We start from the raw sequence: 22,864 nt of genomic DNA, 5'->3' as shown, positions 1-22,864 counted from the left end.
TTTGGGGCTGTTTCTTTAGGTTAAAAACGTTTCTGCAGGCACACAAGACATGCCTCCTCCGCCTTCGGACTACGTGGACAGAGTGTACAGTCCCGTGGCCTACTCTTCCAATGGTAAAGTGAATGACAAGCGGTTGTATCCAGAATCATCCTATAAATCAACACCGTAAGTAGCAGCTTCTTCTGATATTCTGAGTCTAAAACATGAATACTTGTGCTTTTATAAATCTGTTACTGTTTTGTACCATTTACCTTAAAAAAAAAATAATCCAACAGTTTGCATAAAGGCTGGAGACTGATCTTTGCATTGTAGGTGGATGCCTAGGGTTACTTGGAAGGTAAGAAGGGTGGGACTGTGAGGTGGGGTCCTCTTCTTCTAAGCTGAAAATGCTTTTCTCCTGATGATTTAATAGGTAGAGGTAGGTTAGGTTCTTTAATTCTAGGAATATGGTTCTCTGTCCTAGTTCTGGTTTTGAGTTTAGGTGTGGGTAAAAGGGCATTACTGATTGATAGCATAGCTTAGTGCATTTCTCAGTCTCTCCTTTTGCCTATAATTATTAGATCTCATTTAGAGTGTTGAATAAACACAAAAAAATCAGGAAGCTTTGGCGAGAAATAAATGATAATAATTTACTTAAGGATCTTAGAGTTTGCAAGCTGGAAACATTTCTAGGCAAAAACCTAGAAGTGTTCCAAAGAAGAAAGAAAAGTTAAGAGTTCTTACGGTTGTCTGGCCAGGTAAGTCAGTTGGCTAGAGCGTGGTCCAGATATGCCAAGGTTGCAGGTTTGATCCCCGATTAGGGCAGGTACAAGTATCAACCAATGAATGCATAAGTAAGTGTTTCTCTCTCCCTCACTCTCTCTAAAAGTCAATCAATAAAAATTCTTATAGTTAAAGTCACATCCTTAACAATAATTAGTCCTGCGTTCTTAGCCCTCAGGCTGGTCCAGGACAGTTATCAGTCAGAGGTCAGGCAGTCTGGAGGATGGGCACCAGGAGCCTGGTAACATCCCGAGTTCTTTAGGGGTAGTCCGAGGGTTATCTGCAGGTATGATGTATGTCTAGACATACTGGTTCAGGACTGGAAAGTTCAACAGCTGAAGTTCCCAGGTGAGTTAAGATAAAAAGAATAATTTCTTCATGCCTCAACCTTCATAATGTTAAATAATTTAGTAGCTTGGTTAAAATGCCTTCATTTTATATTTTCCCTATCTTCACTCTTTCCTCAGTAGAAAGGGAGATTGCTCATTGATCAACCCTGCCCACATATATTTTTATTAAACTACTAGAGGCCCGGTGCACAAAAATTCGTGCACTCGTGGGTGGGTGGGGGGTGTCCCTCAGCCTGGCCTGCACCCTCTTACAGTCCGGGACCCCTTGGGGGATGTCCACCTGCCAGCTTAGGCCTGCTCCCCAGAGGATCAGACCTAAGCTGGCAGTCGGACATCCTCTGGCAGCCAGGGAGCCTTGGGGGATGTGCAACTGCTGTCAGACATCTTTAGGACTGCCGAAGAAGTGGGAGAGGCTCCCCTTGCCTCGCAGCAATCTCACAAGTGTCAACCCCGGTTGGTGAGCAAAAGAAGTCAATCCGGAGAAAGCGCACGAACCACAGGGGCAGCTCCTGCATTGAGCGTCTGCCCCCTGGTGGTCAGTGCGTGTCATAGCGACCAGTCGTTCTGGTCGTTCTGCCCTTACATCAATTTGCATATTACCTTTTTATTTTTTTAGAATTAGACTTCATTTGAATTCAGGAATTTTTTTTTTTTTTTAAATGCTGGGGAGAGATGAGTTTCTATTTTTTTTTTTTTTAATATATTTTTATTGATTTTTTACAGAGAGGAAGGGAGAGAGATAGAGAGTTAGAAACATCGATGAGAGAGAAACATTGACCAGCTGCCTCCTGCACATCTCCCACTGGGGATGTGCCCGCAACCCAGGTACATGCCCTTGACCGGAATCGAACCTGGGACCTTTCAGTCCGCAGGCCGACGCTCTATCCACTGAGCCAAACCGGTTTCGGCAGAATTCAGGAATTTTGAGATCTCCTTTGCTGTGCTAGAGCCTCTGTATTGCTGGTGAAGGCTCTAGCTTTTGTTACACATACAGTGTAAAAAACCTCGAATTGAGTTTCTGGCCTAGAGTCGGTATGCCATTATGGTTTTTGAAATGGTATCCCCATTGTGGTTTTAGTTTATCCTAAAGCCTAATTCTAATTCAGCCTAATTCTAATGAACTAGTGAGAAATGGATATTGGAAGTATTATTAAGGACTTGGATGTCATTTTTGCCTAAGGATGGTAAGTTGTGTTGCTATATTTAATTCTAGAACTCCAAATTCCTTTGTAGACCAAAAAAAAGAAACCTTCCCTTTAGTTAGTTTGATTGTTCTTAGTCACAGGTGTGTCTGCTGGAAAACTTTTTGTGACTCCAAAGTTTTCTTTCCACCCTGCACCCTCATTTAGTGGGACCCACTGTGAGTGCACAGTGTGAGCACCTGGAACCCTGTAAGGTGACACCGGCAGCTGCGTTAATTATGGAAGCAGTTTGAAGGCGATAGATTGATTATGGGAATGGAATTTGGAGACAGACGGGCAGCTGCCTTACACTCCATATATGTTGCTTTGGTCTGCAGAATCAGCCTCTCTGTTCATTCCAGTTGTGAATGATTGGGAGAAAGAGCATTTTCTCTATTCTCCTTCTCTTTGGATTTTAACAAAAACCAAAGCACCTGAAGCTATTAGGGCAAAGGTACATAGTGGGGATTCAATCCTTGTGCAAGTTTTGAGTGGTGATTTATAGGGCTTTCACACATGCAAAATAAATACCTATAATGCATGTGACCAGCTATGCCTCTAAATTAATTGTAAGACCTGCATGGTTACATAGCATTCCCACATGTTGTCCCTTTTCATGAAAACCAAAATATTTTCAAATTCATTTAGAACAATTTAAAAATCTTACTTATTCTTAAGTAAATCAATACATTCATAAGTAAAATTTAAAAGGGACAAAAGAGATCTCTAGTTCCTCTCCCAGGAGGCAGCTGGTATTACCAGTTTCTTTTATATCCTTCCAGAGGTAATTTTTAAGTAAAATATGCTGGCCAAATATGAATATTGGTATGTTTTTTCCTTTAAAAAATACTAGCATATTAAATGCCTTGTTAGCACTGTATCTTGGAGAGTGTTCATATTGGTATACAAAGAGTTTCCTGATCTATTTCATAGCTGCCTAATATTCCAGCAGTAACTTATTTTGTTATTCCCATATTGATGCACAGTTTTCCCCCAATGTTTTGTGATTACAAACCACTGCAGGGAATAAACTTGCACTTTTATCACTTTGCACATATGTGAATGTATCTGGAGAATTGCTGGACTAAAGGCAATTGCGTATTTCATTTTGATAGATATGGTCAAACTGTATTCCATAATGGTTGTACCAGTTTATACTCCCTACCTACACCCTAGAACTTTTTTGAAGGTCTTGGCAATGCAAATGTGATGATTAATTTTAGAATCCAGAAGGGGAGGATGGGAATGGTGCTAAGGGATACGAATGTGACAGCGAATCCCATAGCGCAGCACCTGATGTGTGCGGTAGTGATGGAAGGAACTTGCCGTCTCTGGGGAGTAATAGAAATTGTCGAGTGTTGACTGTGGCAGAGTACTGAGTGCTGTGGAGGATTCAGAGTGCATCGGCTGTGGAGGTAGAGATGCACATTAAGTCATAGTATGTTTTCCCTCAGGCTTCCTGAGGTGCTAAGAACCCACGAACACCTTTCCTCCTTGCTATTGCGGTAGGCAGAGAAGGAATTAGAATGGGAGCATTGTGTCTGAGGTCCATGGTTCCTCAATACTAAGATTTTCTTCCCCCAAAAGCATAACGTACATTCAGTAAAGAGCACTAATCTTGCCCTGGCTGGTTTGGCTCAGTGGATAGAGCGTCAGCCTGCAGACTGAAGGGTCCCAGGTTCGATTCCGGTCAAGGGCACATGCCCGGGTTGCCGGCTTGATCCCCAGTAGGGGGCATGCAGGAGGCAGCCAATCAATGATTCTCTCTCATCATTGATGTTTCTATCTCTCCCTCTCCCTTCCTCTCTGAAATCAATAATAAAGATATATTTTTTTAAAAAGCACTAATCTTGAGTATATAGCCTGATGAATTTTCACAGATGTGAACACTGAAGTCACCACCACTGCACCCAGAGAGACATCTCTAGCACTCCAAAAGGTGCTCTGGTGTCCTTTTGTCACCCTCCCCCCCCAACCCCATTTTGATGCCTATCACCATCTATTAGTTTAGCGTGTTATTGGAGTATTTATTTAATGGAATCATAAACATACTCTCATGTCTAGCTCCTCTTCATCTTAATGTCCTATACTTTAGAATTTCCAGGTAGTCAGAATTAATCCTGGGTTAGGTGACAGCAGAATTTAGCTGAAGATGGTTGCCTCTTTACCCTTCCTAAATGAATTTGGGAGAGCCCTGTTAGGTACACTCTCTAGTATACTGTCCACACCCAGGGTGAATTAACCTTAATAAATCAAGGAAGTTGAGTGTTGACACTACAGAGAACTTTCAAGGCAGGATGACACCCTAGGGCAGTAGTTCTCAACCTTCCTAATGCCGCAACCCTTTAATACAGTTCCTCATGTTGTGGTGACCCCCAACCATAAAATTATTTTCGTTGCTACTTCATAACTTTAATTTTGCTACTGTTATGAATCGTAATGTAAATATCTGATATGCAGAATGTATTTTCATTGTTCGCGACCCACAGGTTGAGAACCGCTGCCCTAGGGCGACAAATAAGACAGCCCATTGTTTGGTGGTAGCAAATAGGCTGACTGGGTAATCTGTTAGGGCTTTTATGCAAGTCGTAGGAATTCACTGGTTCACCTAAGGCCCAGGGGTGGGTCTGTGTCAGGCATGGCATATCCAGGGACCCGGAAGATATCAGGGCCTTGTTGCTATGTTGTCTTTATTCTCAGTACAGCTTCCCTTGTAACAGGATGGGTTATCCACGTTCCCATCAGAAAATCCCTCCTGGGCAGGTGTGACTCAGTAGATTGAGCGTTGTACCATGCACTGAAAGGTTGCCTGTTCCATTCCCACTGAGGGCACATGCCCAAGTTTTAGGTTTGATCCCTGTTCGGGTGCTTGTGGGAGGCAACCAATCAATGCTTATCTCTCTCCCTCCCTTCTCTCCTCTCTTTCTCTCGCTCCCCTCCCCCTTCCTCTCTCTCTAAAATCAATGAAAACATATTTTTAAAAAAGGAATTATTTTTCCCCCCAAAGCTTGCATATCAATATCAATCTATTGGAAAGATTCTGATTGGCCTTTTGGATCATTGTCATCCCCAAGGTCAGAAAGGTGAAGTTTTGTGATTAGCAAGGCTTAGTTACTCCCCCCAATAATGGTGACAGTTCTAAACACAATATATAGGGTGTCCCCAAAAATGTATATACATTTTGAATAATTATTCATTCCAATGAGTTAAATCTGAGAAGTAAAAAACATCAGTTGACCTATCAGAAAAAAGTGTGTGCACATTTTTTTGGAGGGACACCAGAAAAACAACGGACATCATTCTGACAACCAAGAAAGACACTGGTATTAATTATGCATTGTTTCTCCCCCATTGATAGTGGGTGTCCTCAGAAAACAGGATTCATGTGACTGATTTTAATTGAGTAATTACCTTGAACACCTGCCACGCACACAGTACTGGGCCAGCTGCCCTGGGAATACCAAGTCCATGCTCTCATGGAGATTGCAGACTAACAGGGGCGGAAGAAAGTGCACAGTAACTACATTGAGAGTCATGGCAAGATAATAGCAGCAAAGGCATGTGAGGGTGTGTGTGAGAGAATAAAACAAGTAAATAAAAAGAAACGCCGAAACCGGTTTGGCTCAGTGGATAGAGCGTCGGCCTATGGACTGAAGGGTCCCAGGTTCGATTCCGGTCAAGGGCATGTAACTGGGTTGCGGGCACATCCCCAGTAGGAGGTGTGCAGGAGGCAGCTGATTGATGTTTCTCTCTCATCGATGTTTCTAACTCTCTATCCCTCTCCTTTCCTCTCTGTAAAAAATCAATAAAATATATTTAAAAAAAAGAAACAATCCAAAAGCTACAAAGGGGGGACTTCCAGACCTGGGAGACTGAGTTGGGTACTGAGGAAAGTATGCAGCTGGTTACTTGTTCTGGGTTATGTGGATTTTGACCTAATAGGACTTGCATCTAAAAGTAGGTTAGGAGATTATTGAGAGTATACATACTCCCTAGTTCTTAAATTTATATATTCTTTTACTGCTAAGCATTTTGTGCTTAGCTTTTATGCTATATTAAGTATGTTACTGTTTAGTACTATTTTGAAGGGTGTGGGAAGAGGAGAGTTGGAAAACTTCCAAGGTAAAGATTTATAATATCAATAACTAATAAAAAAATTAGGGGGAAACCTGCCTTAATGTCTTCTTTTTTCTAATTTCTCTTGCCCTTTAGTTTCCTTCCCTTCTGGCGCTCAGCCTCTCAAAGCCAATGCATGCTAAAGGTTTTGTTAGTCATGTCAAAGCAAGAAGCATGCATAGTGCCCGGCATTTTGGCAGTGTGTCTAGGAACTTGTTTAATTATTGACTCATGGAGAAAGTCACATTTTCCCTCCCAATAGAAGTAGCATTAACTTAGCACACAAAGCCATGCTAGCATGAATAAATTCAGAAAGAAGGAATAAATACCACCCCCACCCCCAACTACAAACACATACACACCTTTAGACTTTGACAGCAAAGTCAGGCAGTTCTGGATCACCTAGAAAAGAGTAAACCTTGTAGATAATGCTCCGGATCACAGTTATGGTAAGTGTAAAGAAATAAATGAAAATCTTCAACCGTCCTTAGTGGTTGATTTGAATAGCGAGGCTGATGTTGGGAAGTCTCAGGTGCTTTCCTTGCCTTCCTTTCCTTTCTCTTGCCCTTCTCCAGCTCAGCTACAGGTGAAAGGGAAGCTTTGCCTTTCTGTTACTCAGAAGTGGGATACAGTTGCCATAGCTCTTGGTATTTTACTCCATGTTAGGCTTTGGTTTTAAGCTTGTGGCTGAAACATTATGTGCAATGAAAAATCTGATTCGATACTGAACAATTGCATTAGAAAAATAAGTATAGCCCTAGCCGATTTGGCTCAGTGGCTAGAGTGTCAGCCTGTGGACTGAAGGGTCCCAGGCTTGATTTTAGTCAAGGGCACATGCTCAGGTTGGGGCTTGATCCCCAGTAGGGGGCGTGCAGGAGGCAGCCGATCAGTGATTCTCTCTCACCATTGATGTTTTTCTCTCTCCCTTCCTCTCTAAAATCAATAAAAAAATATTTAAAAAGGGAAAATAAGTGTAATGGTAACCCTTCCGTTCCATTCATTCCGTGTGGCTTCAGGATTAACAAAGCAATTTTACAAAAGAAAAAGAAGTCTTTTTATATATATATAAAAGCATGTTTAATGCAGAGAAAATGCGTGGCCAGTGTAAGCGCCTACAAAAGAAGTCTTAATGAGCCTTTTCATCTATTACTGTATGAAGCTTTTGTTTTTAATTTTTAGTTTTTTTGAGATATCTTGAAAAGGAAATTGATATAAAGGAGTCTAAGGTTAATGTTACAAAGGTCTGTCTCTGTGAGTCAGCTTCCAAAGGTAGATATGTGTGTACATTCATTCCTCTTCTCTACTCAACATGCCATGGAACTCGAAGAACCTGTAGAAAGGAATCATGGCCATTGTTTTCCTGGCAGCCTTTTGTGGAGTGTATCCCCAGCGCAGGTCAGGTAAACGTGTCTTCCAGACCAGCCTAAATTAAATGAAAGCTTAGATCCATTTCACTTAAAAGGTTTATAAATGGGCTCCTCTTACAGAGGAACCGTAACGCTTCTCCTGTGTATTGCAGGATCTGAGCTGGTGCTACATTGAACGCAGGACACTAGGGGGTCCGCTCAGTGTTGAGCGTATGAGCACTGTAGGTGCTTGAGTGAATGCACCTACATGCAGAGCTCCTAATAGTTACTGTTGCTGCTCTTTGTGCTTACAGTGCACTGGCAAAGGCTTGCCGTGTGCCCAGTGATCACTGAAAACTCATTCCTGTGTATTAGGGTGCCCGAAGTGGTGCAGGAGCTTCCCGTGACGTCCCCTGTGGATGACTTCAGGCATCCTCGTTACAGCAGCGATGGTAACTTTGAGACACCGTCCAAAAGGGCTCCCACAAAGAGAAGGGCGGGCAAGTCAAAGAGGCCAGAGCAAGACCACTATGAGACAGACTACACGACTGGCGGCGAGTCCTGCGATGAGCTGGAGGAGGACTGGATCAGGTACGCGCTGCCTCTTTCGCTGGAGCCACCTGCACATTTGATATTAGCGTTTGGGATCTGTTGTGTCCTAAACTGGGGTGGAAGGTATAATTCCATTCTTTGCCAACCAGGACCGGAGACTGGTCTTTTATGTTTTTTTCTTAGTACTCGTTCGTAATAAAGATGGACAATGGAGGGGGTATGCTTGGCTGTAATAGTGTCTTACACGGCCCCCACGCATGGCTGAGGAACTTCACCAGGGCTCTTACTTTTGCCAATAATTACTCAAGAAAGGCCTTTAAATAAATAAAATACAAGTACAGAGGAACTTTATTTTACTGATTATAAATTTCCCGGACTGGTGCTGTGGCTCTGCTTTGGCATTTACTTTTAAGCTTCCACGATGACACCAGAGATTCTTTTAAACGTTTATCCAAAGGATTTTGGAAAACAGTTCTGTATACAGTTGTTAACAATTTAGTGTTCTGGCCAAGATTGAGGTTAAGTTTCTTTGTGTGTGTGTCAGTGGTTTTGTTTTAGGCCATCCGCACAGCTATACTCGTGTTTGATGTAGCCCTTTTATGCACAAGTATTGTGAGGAATGGGATACAAATCAGAAACATTTGTGGTGTGAATGGTGATGAGTGAAAACATTGCTTCTCACGGTGTTAGGGATGCATGGCGTGGGTATAGTTTGAAATCCCCTACACACGAGTGTTTCTCAGACCTTGTTTCCCCTCTCTCCTTAAGAGTTTTTGGCCTAGCTCAGCCATATACCTGTGAAATATTTGCTTAACTTATATCATAGAATATTTAAATGAAAACTTTTAGAAATTCTGAATTCTTGTTTCCCTTTTGAGCATATCCTTTAATTTATCCTCTCTGCAAAATGAAGGTATTAGGCTGACTTAGATCCAGATTCCGAAATTCCATATTGCTAAGAAGATCCGTAGTTTTGTGACACAATTCAGTATTTCCTCAGTGGATTAGGGATGAATAGCATTACCTTCAGATGTAAAGAACAGCTGGTATATTGAGAGATACAGTGATACAGAAACTCAGGGTTTTTTCCATAGTTTAATGCATTGCCAGATTATTTGTACAACGAGCATGCATTTTTATACATGGACATTTTAAAGTCTACTTTTATCATCAAAGGACTTAAAATAAGCTATTTCCACTTAGGAAAAACAAGACCAAGATAAAAAATAAACAACAAAAAACAACAACCCATACCCCAAACAGTCTGAAAACTGTAGGTGGTAGCGGAAAACAGCCAGCTGCCAGTGGACTGCCCTGCCCCCCCAATGACGACAGCATGCCTCGTGTTCCAGAATACCAATTCCAAGACGTTAAACATAAGTTGCATTATCGTGTTGTACATGCAGAATAAGTGGGTTCTTATAACTTGAACCTTAAATTTCATAAATTACTTTTAACTTTATTTCCCAAAATTATGTAGGGATAGCTTTTATTAAAAAAAAAACAACACATACAACATGATCAGTGATGTAGAAAGTATAATCCTTCTTAAGAGAACTATTTGCAGCCCACCTTCCTCTCCCCATCAGCTACAAAAAGAAGAAGGTCATTCTCCATGTCCCATCAGCTTTATTATCTTTGAGGAAGAAACACTGGATTTTATGTCTGCTAAGGGCACATAGTCATTTTCTCACTCAATTTTTAGGGAATATCCACCTATCACTTCAGATCAACAAAGACAAGTCTATAAGAGAAGTTTTGACACTGGCCTGCAGGAATACAAGCGCTTACAAGCAGAACTTGATGAGATCAATAGAGAACTCTCTCGTCTGGATAAGGAATTGGACGACTATAGAGAAGAAAGCGAAGAGTACATGGTAAGTTCAAATATGATAATTATATATTACATATATTTTACTCTGATCTATGGAGATCCAGTATCCTTTATATTGATGTTAATACAAAATGTGTTAGTAATTATAAAACTGTAATATCATTGAAGAATAATTGAAATTGAATCTTGGATGAAAGTCTTTCCAAATTGAAGAGTATACTAATACTAATTTACTTAAGAATTACAAAGCAGCCCTAGCCGGCTTGGCTCAGTGGATAGAGCGTCAGCCTGTGGTCTGAAGGGTCCCAGGTTCGATTTCGGCCAAGGGCACATGCCTGGGTTGCGGGCTTGATCCCCAGTAGGGGGTGTGCAGGAGGCAGCCGATCAATGATTCTCTCTCATCTTTGATGTTTCTATCTCTCTCTCCTTCTTCCTTCCTCTCTGAAATCAATAAAGAAATATATTTTTTAAAAAATTACAAAGCAATAGTCTACATACATATATTTCTTCCTCTTTAAAAGAAAATAACTATAGCACTTTTTCTATTTATACACCCAGTTCATTCTTTGTGTAAAAAATTCAAACAATACAGAGTTGCCTAAATTCCTTAATTTCCACCACCTGTTTATCACCAAAATATGGGTTGTTGATATAGGCCCTTTGATAAGGAATCATCTAATATGTTTTACCTATATCTCTCCCGTATTTTTACTCAAAAATAGTTTATGGTTTGTTTGTTCTTTGATCACCTGGCAGAGGCAGTATTTATCTGTCTCCTTTCTGATTGGTGTTTCTGATTTCTTGAGATATATTCCTAGAAGTGGGATTACTGGGTCAAATGGGAGTTCCATTTTTAGTTTTTTGAGGAAACTCCATACTGTTTTCCACAGTGGCTGCACCATTCTGCATACCCACCAGCAGTGAAGGAGGGTTCCTTTTTCTCCGCATCCTTGCCAGCACTTGTCATTTGTTGATTTGTTGATGATAGCCATTCTGACAGGTGTGATATGGTACCTCATTGTCATTTTGATTTGCATCTCTCAGATGATTAGTGACTTTGAGCATGTTTTCATGTGTCTGTTGACCTTCTGTATGTCCTCTTTCGAGAAGTGTCTATTTAGGTCCTTTACCCATTTTTTATTGGATTGTTTGCCTTCCTTTTGTTAAGTTGTATGAGTTTCCTGTAAATTTTGGAGATTAAACCCTTATCGGAGATAACATTGGCAAATATGTTCTCTCATGCAGTGGGCTTTCTTGTTGTTTTGTTGATGGTTTCTTTTGCTGTGCAGAAGCTTTTTATTTTGATGTAGTCCCATTTGCTTATTTTCTCCTTAGTTTCCATTGCCCTAGGACAGTGGTTCTCAACCTTCCTAATGCCGCGACCCTTTAATACAGTTCCTCATGTTGTGGTGACTCCCAACCATAAAATTATTTTCGTTGCTACTTCATAACTGTAATTTTGCTACTGTTATGAATCATAATGTAAATATCTGATACGCAGGATGTATTTTCATTGTTACAAATTGAACATAATTAAAGCATAGTGATTAATCACAAAAACAATATGTAATTATATATGTGTTTTCTGATGGTCTTAGGCGACCCCTGTGAAAGGGTTGTTCGACCCCCAAAGGGGTCGCAACCCACAGGTTGAGAACCACTGCCCTAGGAGCTGTATCAGTAAAGATATTCTACGACATATGTCTGATATTTTACTACCTATGGATTCTTCTAAGATTTTTATGGTTTCCAGTCTTATGTTTAAGTCCTTTATCCATTTTGAGTTTATTTTTGTGTATGGTGTAAGTTGGTGGTCTAGTGTCATTTTTTTCATGTATTGTCCAATTTTCCCAACACCATTTATTGAAGAGACTGTCTTGACTCCATTGTATGCTCTTGCCTCCTTTGTCAAATATTAATTAAGCATAATGGCTTGGGTTGATTTCTGGTTTCTCTGTTCTGTTCCATTGGCCTATATGTCTGTTCTTGTGCCAGTACCAGGCAGTTTTGAGAACAGTGGCTTTGTAATATAGCTTGATATCTGGTATTGTGATCCCTCCAACTTTGTTCTTCTTTCTCAGGATTGATGTGGGTATTCATGGTCTTTTTTTATTCCATATGAATTTTTGGAGCATTGTTCTAGGTTTGTGAAATATGCCATTGACATTTTAATAGGGATTGCATTGAATCTATAAATTGCTTTGGGTAGTATGGACATTTTAATGATGTTGATTCTATCAATCCATGAACACGGTATGTTCTTCCATTTGTTTATGTCTTCCTCTATCTCTTTTTTCAATGTCCTGTAGTTTTCTGAGTACAGGTCTTTTATCTCCTTAGTTAAGTTTATTCCTAGTTATCTTAATTTTTTTGGTGCAGTGGTAAATGGGATTGTTGTTTTAGTTTCTCTTTCTGTGAGTTCATTATTGGTGTATAAAAAAGCCATAGCCCTGGCTGGTTTTGCTTAGTGGATAGAGCGTTGGCCTGTGGACTGGGTTTGATTCTGGTCAGGGGCACATGCCCGGGTTGCAGGCTTGATCCCCTGTGGGGGGCGTGCAGGAGCAGCCAATCGGTGATTCTCTCTCATCATTGATGTTTTTGTCTCTCTCTCCCTCTCCCTTTCTCTCTGAAATCAGTAAAAAAATATATTTAAAAGAAAAAGCCATAGATTTCTGGTTGTTAATTTTGAATCCTGCTACATTGCCGAATTCATTTATTAAGTCTAGCAGTTTTTTGATGGAGTCTTTAGGGTTTTCTATGTACAATATCATGTCATCTGCAAATAATGACACTTTTACTTCTTTTCCAATTTGGATGCCTTTTATTTCTTCTTCTTGTCTGATTGCTATGGCTAGCACTTCCAGTACTGTGTCAAACAGGAGTGATGAAAGTAGGCATCCCTGTCTTGTTCCTGTTCTTAGGGGATATGGTTTTAGTTTTTGCCCATTGAGTATGATGTTGGCTGTAGGTTTATCATATAAGGCTTTTATTATGTTGAGGTATGATCCCTCTATTCCCACTTTGCTGAGGGTTTTTATCAAGAAAGGGTGTTGGATTTTGACAAATGCTTTTTCTGCATCAATTGATATGATTATGTGATTTTTTTTGTCTCTTAATTTGTTTATGTGATGTATTGCATTTATTGATTTGCGGATATTGTACCAGCCTTGCATCCCTGGATAAATCCCACTTGGCCATGGCATATGATCTTTCTGGCGTATGTAATGCTGGATCCGATTTGCTAGAATTTTGTTGAGGATTTTAGCATCTGTGTTCATCAGGGATATTGGCCTGTAATTCTCTTTCTTTGTAGTGTCTTTATCTGGTTTTGGAATTAGGGTAATGCTGGCTTCATAGAAAGAGCTTGGAAGTGTGCCTTCCTCTTGAATTTTTTGTAATAGTCTTGAATTTTTTAGTTCTTCTTTGCATGTTTGGTAAAATTCCTTTGTAAAGCCGTCCAGAACAGGGCTTTTGTTTGCTGGAAGATTTTTTTTTTAAATATATTTTATTGATTTTTTACAGAGAGGAAGGGAGAGAGATAGAGAGTTAGAAACATTGATGAGAGAGAAACATCGATCAGCTGCCTCCTGCACATCTCCCATTGGGGATATGCCCGCAACCAAGGTACATGCCCCTGACCAGAATCGAACCTGGGACCTTTTAGTCCGCAGGCCGACGCTCTATCCACTGAGCCAAACCGGTTTCGGCTGCTGGAAGATTTTTGATTACTGCTTCTATTTCATCAGTAGTTATCGGCCTGTTCAGGTTTTTTATTCTTCCTGATTGAGTTTTGAAAACTTGTATTTTTCTAAGAATATGTCCATTTCATCTAGGTTGTCCAGTTTATTGGAGTAGAGTTGTTCATAGTATTGTTTTACAATCCTTTGTATATCTGTTGGGTCTGTTGTTACTTCACCTCTTGCATTTCTGATTTTGTTTATTTGGGTCCTCTCTCTTTTGTTTTTTGGTGAGCCTGGCTAGAGGTTCATCAATCTTGTTTATCCTTTCAAAGAACCAGCTCTTGGTTTTATTGATCTTTTGTATTGTTTTTTGGCCTCTTCTTTTATGGCTTTTGTATGGTGTTATAGTGTTGTCATAAACTTTAATCAGTTCAGTGAATAGTATTGATCATTATTATGCCCTTGATGTAGAAGTACGGAAGTTAGAAAGATAAATAAAATCCTGTGTCATCCCTCAAAGAATTCATATCCTAAGAGAGAAACTGACATCTAAACAACTTAGACAATGTGACTAATGTCATATTCATATTATAATGTAGAAAGTACTATAAATAACTGCTGAGAGAAGGAATTAGGTCTGCTGAAGGCTTGAAGAGTTTAGGAGAGGCTTCATTGAGAGGTAACCATTATAGATTCTCTGGGCAAAATAAGGTATGGGTGCATGAGTACAGACAGCTTCAGGGAGAACATGATAGAAATCTGGAAGCATTAACATGATTAATTATTTAATTTGCAATTAAAAGGAATTGCAAATGATGGGTGCTAAGACTGGATAGGTAGGAGACTAGATCAGTAGAGAGGTTAATGGGGAGCTCTGACAAGTTTTATAATGCTGTATAACCTGATCAGAACAGTGCTTTATAAGAGACCTCTCTGGTGTCAGCGTGGCACATGGACTGGCATCGGGAAAGATGAGAGGAACAAAATAGTTACCTGTCTATGTGAATGGAACTCAGGCCTCCTGCTGACCAGTTTCAAGAGCTTTAAAACTTCATTATTTTAATTTCCTGTATTTTTTGCATCTTTAGCTTCAAATTATAGCATTAGTAGTGTTATTTTTGAACGTGGAAATGCCCATTAAACTTATTCCCTTGTGTTTCTCATTAATAGGCTGCTGCTGATGAATACAATAGACTGAAGCAAGTAAAGGGGGTAAGTATCCCAGGTTGTAAGATTCTCCAAGGAATAATTTTTCTGTTGCATGTTTTTCCTTTAACCTTGAGAATACCTTGTCACGCATGTACTTATTATACACAGAAGGCCCAATAGTTGCAAGATAAACTATACCTGAGAAGTTGGAACCTTAATTTAAGTTGTTTGCAGCTATAACCAATACTGATTTTTAAAAACTTTTTTAAAGGTTGAAGTATACATACATACAAGTATACATCATAAATGTACAAGTTGGTAAATTCTCACAAAGCAACCACATACCTCTGTACCTGGCACTCAGATCAAGAAATAAATTTCCTTGTAACCCTGAGAATGCCCTCCTGTACTCTCTTCCAATTTTTGCTTTCTCTCCAGAGGTAACCACCATTCTCACCTCTAACATCATAGATTAATGTTGCCTGTTTTGAACTTTATATAAATGGAACCATATATGTGTGATTTCTCTTTAAAAAACTATTGATTGATTTGAGATAGAGAGAAAGAGAGAGAGAGAGAAAGAGAGAGAGAGAGAAAAAAACATCAATTTATTGTTCCATTTATTTATGCATTCATTGGTTGCTTTCTGTATGTGCCCTGACCCAGGGACTGAACCCGCAACCTTGGCATACAGGGATGACGCTCTAACCAACTGAGCTACCTGGCCAGGGCTGTGTGATTTCTTTTGCTCAGTTCTGTGTGAGATCCATTCATGTTTTGGCATGTGGTGTGGCTCATTTACTTATTTTGTGAAGAAAACACAACTTATTCACTTCTTCTATCATTACTGAGCATTTGGATTGTTTCCAAGTTAGGGCTTTTGCAATGAATGCAGCTTCAAACATTTTTGTGAGTGTCTAAGCACGTGTGCATGCAGTTGTTAGGTACATACTTAGGAGTGAAGTTGCAGGGTCATTGGGTAAGTGTGTACCCAGCCTTGGGTCAGTACTGTCAACCAGTGTTCCTGGTTTGGGCCAGTTGAGATTCCTACCAAGTTGTATAGATTTCTGTTGCTCTATATCCTTACCAGCACTTGCCATTCCTAGTTGTTCTTGACTTCAAATGTTTTGTTTGTTTGTTTTAAAAGATTTTATATTAAACTTGTAAAAATTACAAAACATCATGATTTTAAATGCAAGAGTTTAAAAGCATGTATAGTAAGTTTCCTTTCTCATTCATCATTAATCCAGTCCCCTTTTCCCAAACTGGTATCACTAGTTTGTTGTTTTACTAAATTTTTAGGCTATGTATGTTATCAAAAAGGCCAATAGGTATTTTTTTTTTTTGTCACTTTACAAATCATTAGAAATTCGTGTGTCGTTTTGAAAACTCAGGTTAGAAGATTTTGTTCAGCAAAGAGAATCAACTGCCTATCTGGCTTGAGATACTGCCAGGCGCCTTATGTATGTTACATCATTTAACACTCCCAACAATTCTGATGACTAATAGTCCCCTTTTTTGATTGATCTCTGCCTTCCCAGCAGCTGCACATAACTCATTTTTATTTTGTTAAATTTACCTGATTCATTTTTTTTCCTTTTTAGTCTGCAAATTACAAAAATAAGAGGAATTATTGCAAGCAGTTGAAGAGTAAGTTGTCCCACATCAAGAGGATGGTTGGAGATTATGACCGAGGGAAAACGGAAAGCAAATTCCAGATTGTCTGAGTGATGGAGAAGAATCCGACATCTCGGCAGTGGTGTCAGCATGCAAAATGACTTTGGACTCTAACCAGAGAGGCCAAACCTTTGTGATCATTACAGAGTTTTGGTAGCTTTCATATCATTGGTATTGAAGCATTTTATAAATAGCTTTTGATAATCAACTGTGCTGAACACTCCAATTAAGGATTTATGCTGTAAACACTGGTTCTGATATTAAGAACTGTTGTTTGAAGTTTTTAAACCTTTTCAGGAAGGTTGCTGAGTGTACTGTGCTGTGAACTTTCACGCCCTAGGCAGTCATGTCTTAGTGCTTTATTAGTTCCAATAGGTAATCTCATTGAATCCTCCCAGAATCCTCCCTTCATGTAACTGTTATTTATAATGGTTCCTTTTCAGAGAAGGAAACTGGGTCTCTGCAGTGAAGTGAAACCACTTGTTTCCTAGCTTGCAGTTTTGGTTAAGTCTGTTTTATGACTCCATTAATGAAGTCCCTAACCATTCATATTGTAGCTACTACGGATATTACATTCTACCAACTTTCCTACCGATTTTTTTTTCTGTGTGTAAATGGTTAAAAGAGCTTTTTATTGTTTTATGTTATCTTGGTAATAAAGACCATACAAAAGTAACACATTGTGAAATTTAAAGATTGTAAATATGTATTTACTTTTTAAAAATCAAAATTTAAAACCACTAGCTAGAATTTTATTGTGTATTTTAAAATACTTCGTAATCTTTTATGGTTTACATGCTTTTTTTTTTTCTTTAACCAACTAGGCGCTTTCATTATATTAGAGTACCTGATTACATTTATAATTCAGTTGTGACTTGAAATGTATCTTACAGGAATGTTCAAGTTCTGTACATATTTTATAAGGTATTAAACCAGGTGTTTTCTTTCTATAATATACCTGTTTGATGTCATTAGTGCTGTTAATTTTAAGCTTTGCAAAACTACACTCAGTAATTATATCTGTTACTGTTTTAAACTCTTTTGGGTGTTATGCTGGTTGCTTGTTTCCCAATCTGTTAATAAGGAAGCCGATTCGTCTGCCCTTAAATCTCAGCACTTTCTTTTCATTCAGATTTTTATTAGTAAAGTAAAACTAGCTGATAATACTGGGCATGTCACTAGCCAAGTTGATTGTAATTATTCCCCCAATTTAGAACTCTGTTTTTGTGGAAATATTTTGAAGAATCTGTAAATCAGGGGTCCTCAAACTTTTTAAACAGGGGGCCAGTTCACTCCCTCAGACAGTTGGAGGGCCGGACTATAGTTTAAAAAAAAACTATGAACATATTCCTGTGCACACTGCACATATCTTATTTTGAAGTAAAAAAACAAAACGGGAACAAATACAATATTTGTATTTGCATGTGGCCCGCGGGCCGTAGTTTGAGGACCCCTGCGTAAATTAATCATTAGTCTGCAATTCAAACATTTAAGTATGTCAACGTACCTGTAGAGATTTACTTAAAAATTTTTAATGACACTATTGCAGGAGTCCCCCTTCCCACCCTTTGCCCACCGCCACCCTCCCCGGCCTCTCCCTTCCTTGGCCTTTACCAAATTACTGTTCATGTCCATGGGCTATGCATATATGCGATTTTTAAAGGAGTTTATTTGAGCCAAATGTTTTGACAACATGGCAGGAAGCAAGCTCAAATGCTCCAAGAATTACAGGTTTGCAGTTTCATTTGTATATTTGGAAATAAGGAAGATTACATGAAGGTCGGAGAAAGCAAGGTAGGGATTGTATTACAAGAAAAATGATGTGCTCTCTTGAAGGTGGTTATGCCTCAGAGGAGTCTGAAAAAGAGGAATACCCTGGTATTTTAAAGGTGTGTTAACCAAGAAGCACAAGAACAATGGACAGGGCTTACGTAAGGCAAAGATAAACCTTTTACTGAAGAAGTTATATGCCTGGGGTGTGACTACCCACCAGAATCAGCACAGGAATTTATGATCAGCCTTGGACTTTCCAGATTTATTACAGAGCCCCTTTTTCATCTACAAGTATGTCATTTTTTAAATACCAGTCTGAATCATTTTCCAAAGATAAACTTTTTTTATTATTGATTTTTAGAGAGAGAGAAACATCAACTCGTTGCTCCATCCATTCATGCATTCATTGGTTGCTTCTTGTTTGTGCCCTGACCTGGGTCAAACCCACAACCTTCACATATTGGGACAACGCTCTAACCAACTGACTCTCCTGCCAGGGTCCTAAAATAAACTTTTAAGTAATGTTTCCATTATAACACTGATTCATTTCTTCAAATTGAAGAAATTCTTAATTTTCCAGGTGCTTTACATATATGAGTAAAGATAATAGTCTATGCTTTTCATACCTGTTGGGCTCACATCAAATGGTAAGGACTCTCTTGAGCCACTTAACTGATTTTTACATGTGCTAAAATTTTGTGCTTGGAAGTCAATGTAATTAATTTATGAAGGCAAGCTTGCCAGTGTTCTGACAAAACCAATTCAGCTGAACACAGAAAATCAAATAGCATAAGTTTGCGTTGTAAAATTGTGCCATAAAATTGGACTTTGAAATACAAAAACAAAATCATTTTGCAAATGTGGTACTTACTACAGACCACTTCAGGAGCCAGGATCAGGGCGTTTCTGATGGGATTGACATTAATTAGCTGGCTATAACTTTGAAAAGCCACTCAAGCAGTTTCCTAGTCTGGAAAGCAAGAGGTTTAGATTTGATTTCTGAGGTCTCTTCCATCTCTGACCTGTGATTCTTATGTCTGCATATATTTGTTCAAGGTCTTGTTGTGAAAGCATGTGGTCTATTTGATAAAGGTTCACTGCATAAGATTTTCTTACATGTGTGTTTTGTATTAAAACTAGATGACATCAACATTTTTATTTATTTTGAAAAATTTAAAGAAATATTGAAAACTATAAACATACCTGTACCCACCACCCAGAAATAAAAGGTGTTAGTTTTGTCACATATGCTTTGTATTTTTTGAAATAAATTTAACTCTTAGTATTTATAGTAAAAGTTACATTCTATATACACGCATACATACACAAAATATTTAATTTCTTACAACAGTTCTATCGACTTGCAACCATTTCTCATTTTACAGTAAAGTAATGGTCTGATGGATTCACTGGTCCATTGTCACATTCTATCAAGTGACTAAACTAGGAATCTTTGATTATGAGGTTCTATACTCCCACTCTAGCTTGATTTTCTTAATGAATTAATGGGTTGGATAAGGTGGAGTTGCTCTGTCCTTTTTAATTTTGAGTGCATTTTAAGTACTTATAATAATGTGAAATGTTTTCATATAAATATCTGAGGTTTTTATAACGACCTGAATGGGGGGCATGCATGTATAAAGGGTCAGGGCAGAAGAATTCTTTAGTCATGGTTGCAGGGATCTTAGATTCAGTTGGCTGGGGAGCGGGTGGGGGAGTTCCCTAACATAAACACACTCGTCCTTTTTCAGCATTGGGATTGGAAGTATCTCAACTGGACATTTTAAAGGCTCAGCCATAGAAATAAGAATTCAAACTCAATCTCCTGGCAGCTCATGGTTCTGCTTACACTCACCATATAACTCTTCTTGTATGACAGCACAAATAAATTAGATGGAAGGTGATCTCATCCCTCCTGTGTTTCATATTGTTAACATTTCTCCTAAAGCAGTGGTTCTCAACCTTCTGGCCCTTTAAATACAGTTCCTCATGTTGTGACCCAACCATAAAATTATTTTCGTTGCTACCTCATAACTGTAATGTTGCTACTGTTATGAATCGTAATGTAAATATCTGATATGCAGGATGGTCTTAGGCGATCCCTGTGAAAGGGTCGTTCGACTGCCAAAGGGGTTGTGACCCACAGGTTGAGAACCAATGTGACCTAAAGGGACTAGTTTTCATGAATAAAATGTCCAAGTATCGTGTAGTTTTTGGAAAACACTGTGTTAAAATTAATGCCACTTTGGAGTTAGAAAAAGAACATGCACACAGAACTATGTAAGCCGGGTGGGGGTGGGGAGTGCGGCGGTGCACGCACACACACTGTGGAAGGGTGTTCCCAAAACATCTTTAGTTACTGCCAAAGAACCTGCTTGCTCTTTCCTGCAAGTGGTCTTGCTTTGCCCTCCAGCAATTACTGTGTTTATGTGTGACTTTGGGCAAATTACTTAGCCTTCCTGTGTCTCATTTTGCTTATTTGAAAGATATCTGTACCTAATCTAGTTAAATGAAGGTAGTTAATGTATAACTTAGACCAGTCCTTGTCAGGAAGTAAATAAAAAATATGGCCAGTTACATCTATTTCCCAAAGCTGGAAGGTGAAATTTGAAACGACTTTTTAAAAAGCAAATTGTGTCTTAAAAGTTTATGTATTATCCCAATCCCCTATGTACTTCTGTGTTGGGTGCAGGTTAAATTCCGAATTGTATTAGGCTTGGCACTGTGACTATTCATAAATGATGAACAAATGTTTAAAAGAATAGAGTTTACATATCAAGATAAGGATTATTAGGTACTGTTATAAGAAATTCTGGAGGTGTTTAATGAGTCTCTTGAATAATTTAAGTTCCATCTAAAGGTACTGGAATAGGCAGGTTCACCTCTCCCAGTCTTTGAGGTTGCACACTTTGAATATCGGCTTGATTCCACTGGCTGAGCTGTTCATGAATTTCCTCACTGTGGATCGTGTCCAACCACCGACGGGCAAAGAACAAACTGTTCCATTCTTTATAGCTGTCCCTTAGTTTTACAAGTCGGAACATTTGGCTAGGTGAGAGCATTTATTATACTACTTGGTACACGATTAGAATATTGTGTCATAATTATGGCAAGGGATTATGGATTGATGCATATTTCGGTTAGCTTTGCTTTAGTACCATTCCTACTTGATTCACGGTCTAAAACTACAATCTATATAGAGGAGAGTAAACTTTATAGTTGCTACAAGTCTAAATGATTCAGGCTTCTCTCCACGAATATGCTTTAACTTAAATTTATTGGAGAGCCCTGTTTTTCTCCGATTTTCCATTAGAAAGTTTCTAGGGTGGTAAACCTAAGTGAGACACTTGGAGCTTGGGATTGTGGCTGTTAGGAATGCATCCCATCTTGGAATAGGATGGTCCAGCAGAATGGAAGGGAAGAAAAGAAAAAGAAGAAAGCATGGCGTTTATAGAGAGAAGGGAGGGAGGATGGGAGGAAGGGAGAGGGAAAAGTGTGGTGTGTGAGTCCTGTAGAGGAGTCAAAGATGTGAGGGAGGCAAAGATGGAAGGTGACTGGCACTTTGGGAAAAATCATCAACACCGATTTCCCCTCGCCCTTTTAAAGACAATAAGACCTCATCTTCTGGTTACGGAGTTGCCACTAGTGATGTATAAAACCTGTAGAGTAGGTGGAGGTATCCCCATTTTATAGGTGACTTGCTTGAGGTCACCCAGCTAGTCAGGCGGAGCCTGATATTAATGCCAGGTCTGTTCATTCCACTACTACGCAGGATGGCTTCTGTTTGTTTTTGAGGGAGTAGAACACATGGGGAAATAATGTTGGTGCCAATAAAGCAATACCTGTAACGAAGGGGAAGTAAAGCAGCTCCAGACCCTGTAGTTCCTTTCTGCTCTTCCTCTCCTGGGCCTAACCTTTTAAAAAATATTCTGGGGTTGCTTTGCCTCTCCATTACTCGAGCGTGGGAAATGCTAGTACTTAATTCCATATGTACTAGCAGGCATCTCCAACAACTTTTCCAAAACAACGGATCTTACCCATCCCCTACCCTCTCAGTAATTGCAACTCCAACCTTTCAGTTGCTCAACTAAAAAAGTTTGGAATCACTGGTTCCTTGCTCATAATACACACCCAATCTATCGACAAGATTGTGAATCCAACCGCTTCTCACTCCCTGCACTGCCCTCCTACACTAGTTCAAGCCACCATCCTCCCTCCGAAGTTCTCACGATGCCCACAGCCACCCACCCTCTGATTTCTGTGGCCACCATCCCCCCCACCCCCGCTCACGTAGTCCCTCAAACCCGCCAATGTTCTTCCACCTTTGCGCTCGCATCTCCCTTTACCTGGAGAGATCGTCCCTAATATCAGCATGGTCAACTCCCTCTCTCATTCTGATGGCGGCTCAACTGTCCTGGTGCGAATTCCTCTGACCACGCGATTT

General features: G+C 39.5%; 1 protein-coding gene across 5 annotated transcripts in view; it reads left to right on the top strand.

Annotated features, from left to right (window-relative positions):
- OCLN (occludin) overlaps positions 1-19,666 on the top strand; it is a 49,099-nt gene extending 29,433 nt beyond the window's left edge. For all 5 annotated transcript variants that reach the window (XM_006081357.3, XM_023751036.1, XM_014452037.2 and 2 more), the window contains 5 exons: positions 20-165; positions 8,131-8,346; positions 10,013-10,184; positions 14,992-15,033; positions 16,575-19,666. In XM_006081357.3, the coding sequence (XP_006081419.1) occupies positions 20-165; positions 8,131-8,346; positions 10,013-10,184; positions 14,992-15,033; positions 16,575-16,697 (699 nt within the window). In that variant the 3' untranslated portion in view covers positions 16,698-19,666. The remainder of the gene's footprint in view (positions 1-19; positions 166-8,130; positions 8,347-10,012; positions 10,185-14,991; positions 15,034-16,574) is intronic.
- The last annotated feature ends 3,198 nt before the right edge of the window (positions 19,667-22,864 follow it).

This window comes from Myotis lucifugus, unplaced genomic scaffold (genome assembly GCF_000147115.1).
Source record: "Myotis lucifugus unplaced genomic scaffold, Myoluc2.0 scaffold_0, whole genome shotgun sequence".
Taxonomy (NCBI): Eukaryota; Metazoa; Chordata; class Mammalia; order Chiroptera; family Vespertilionidae; genus Myotis; species Myotis lucifugus.
This window is presented reverse-complemented; position numbering and strand designations above follow the sequence as displayed.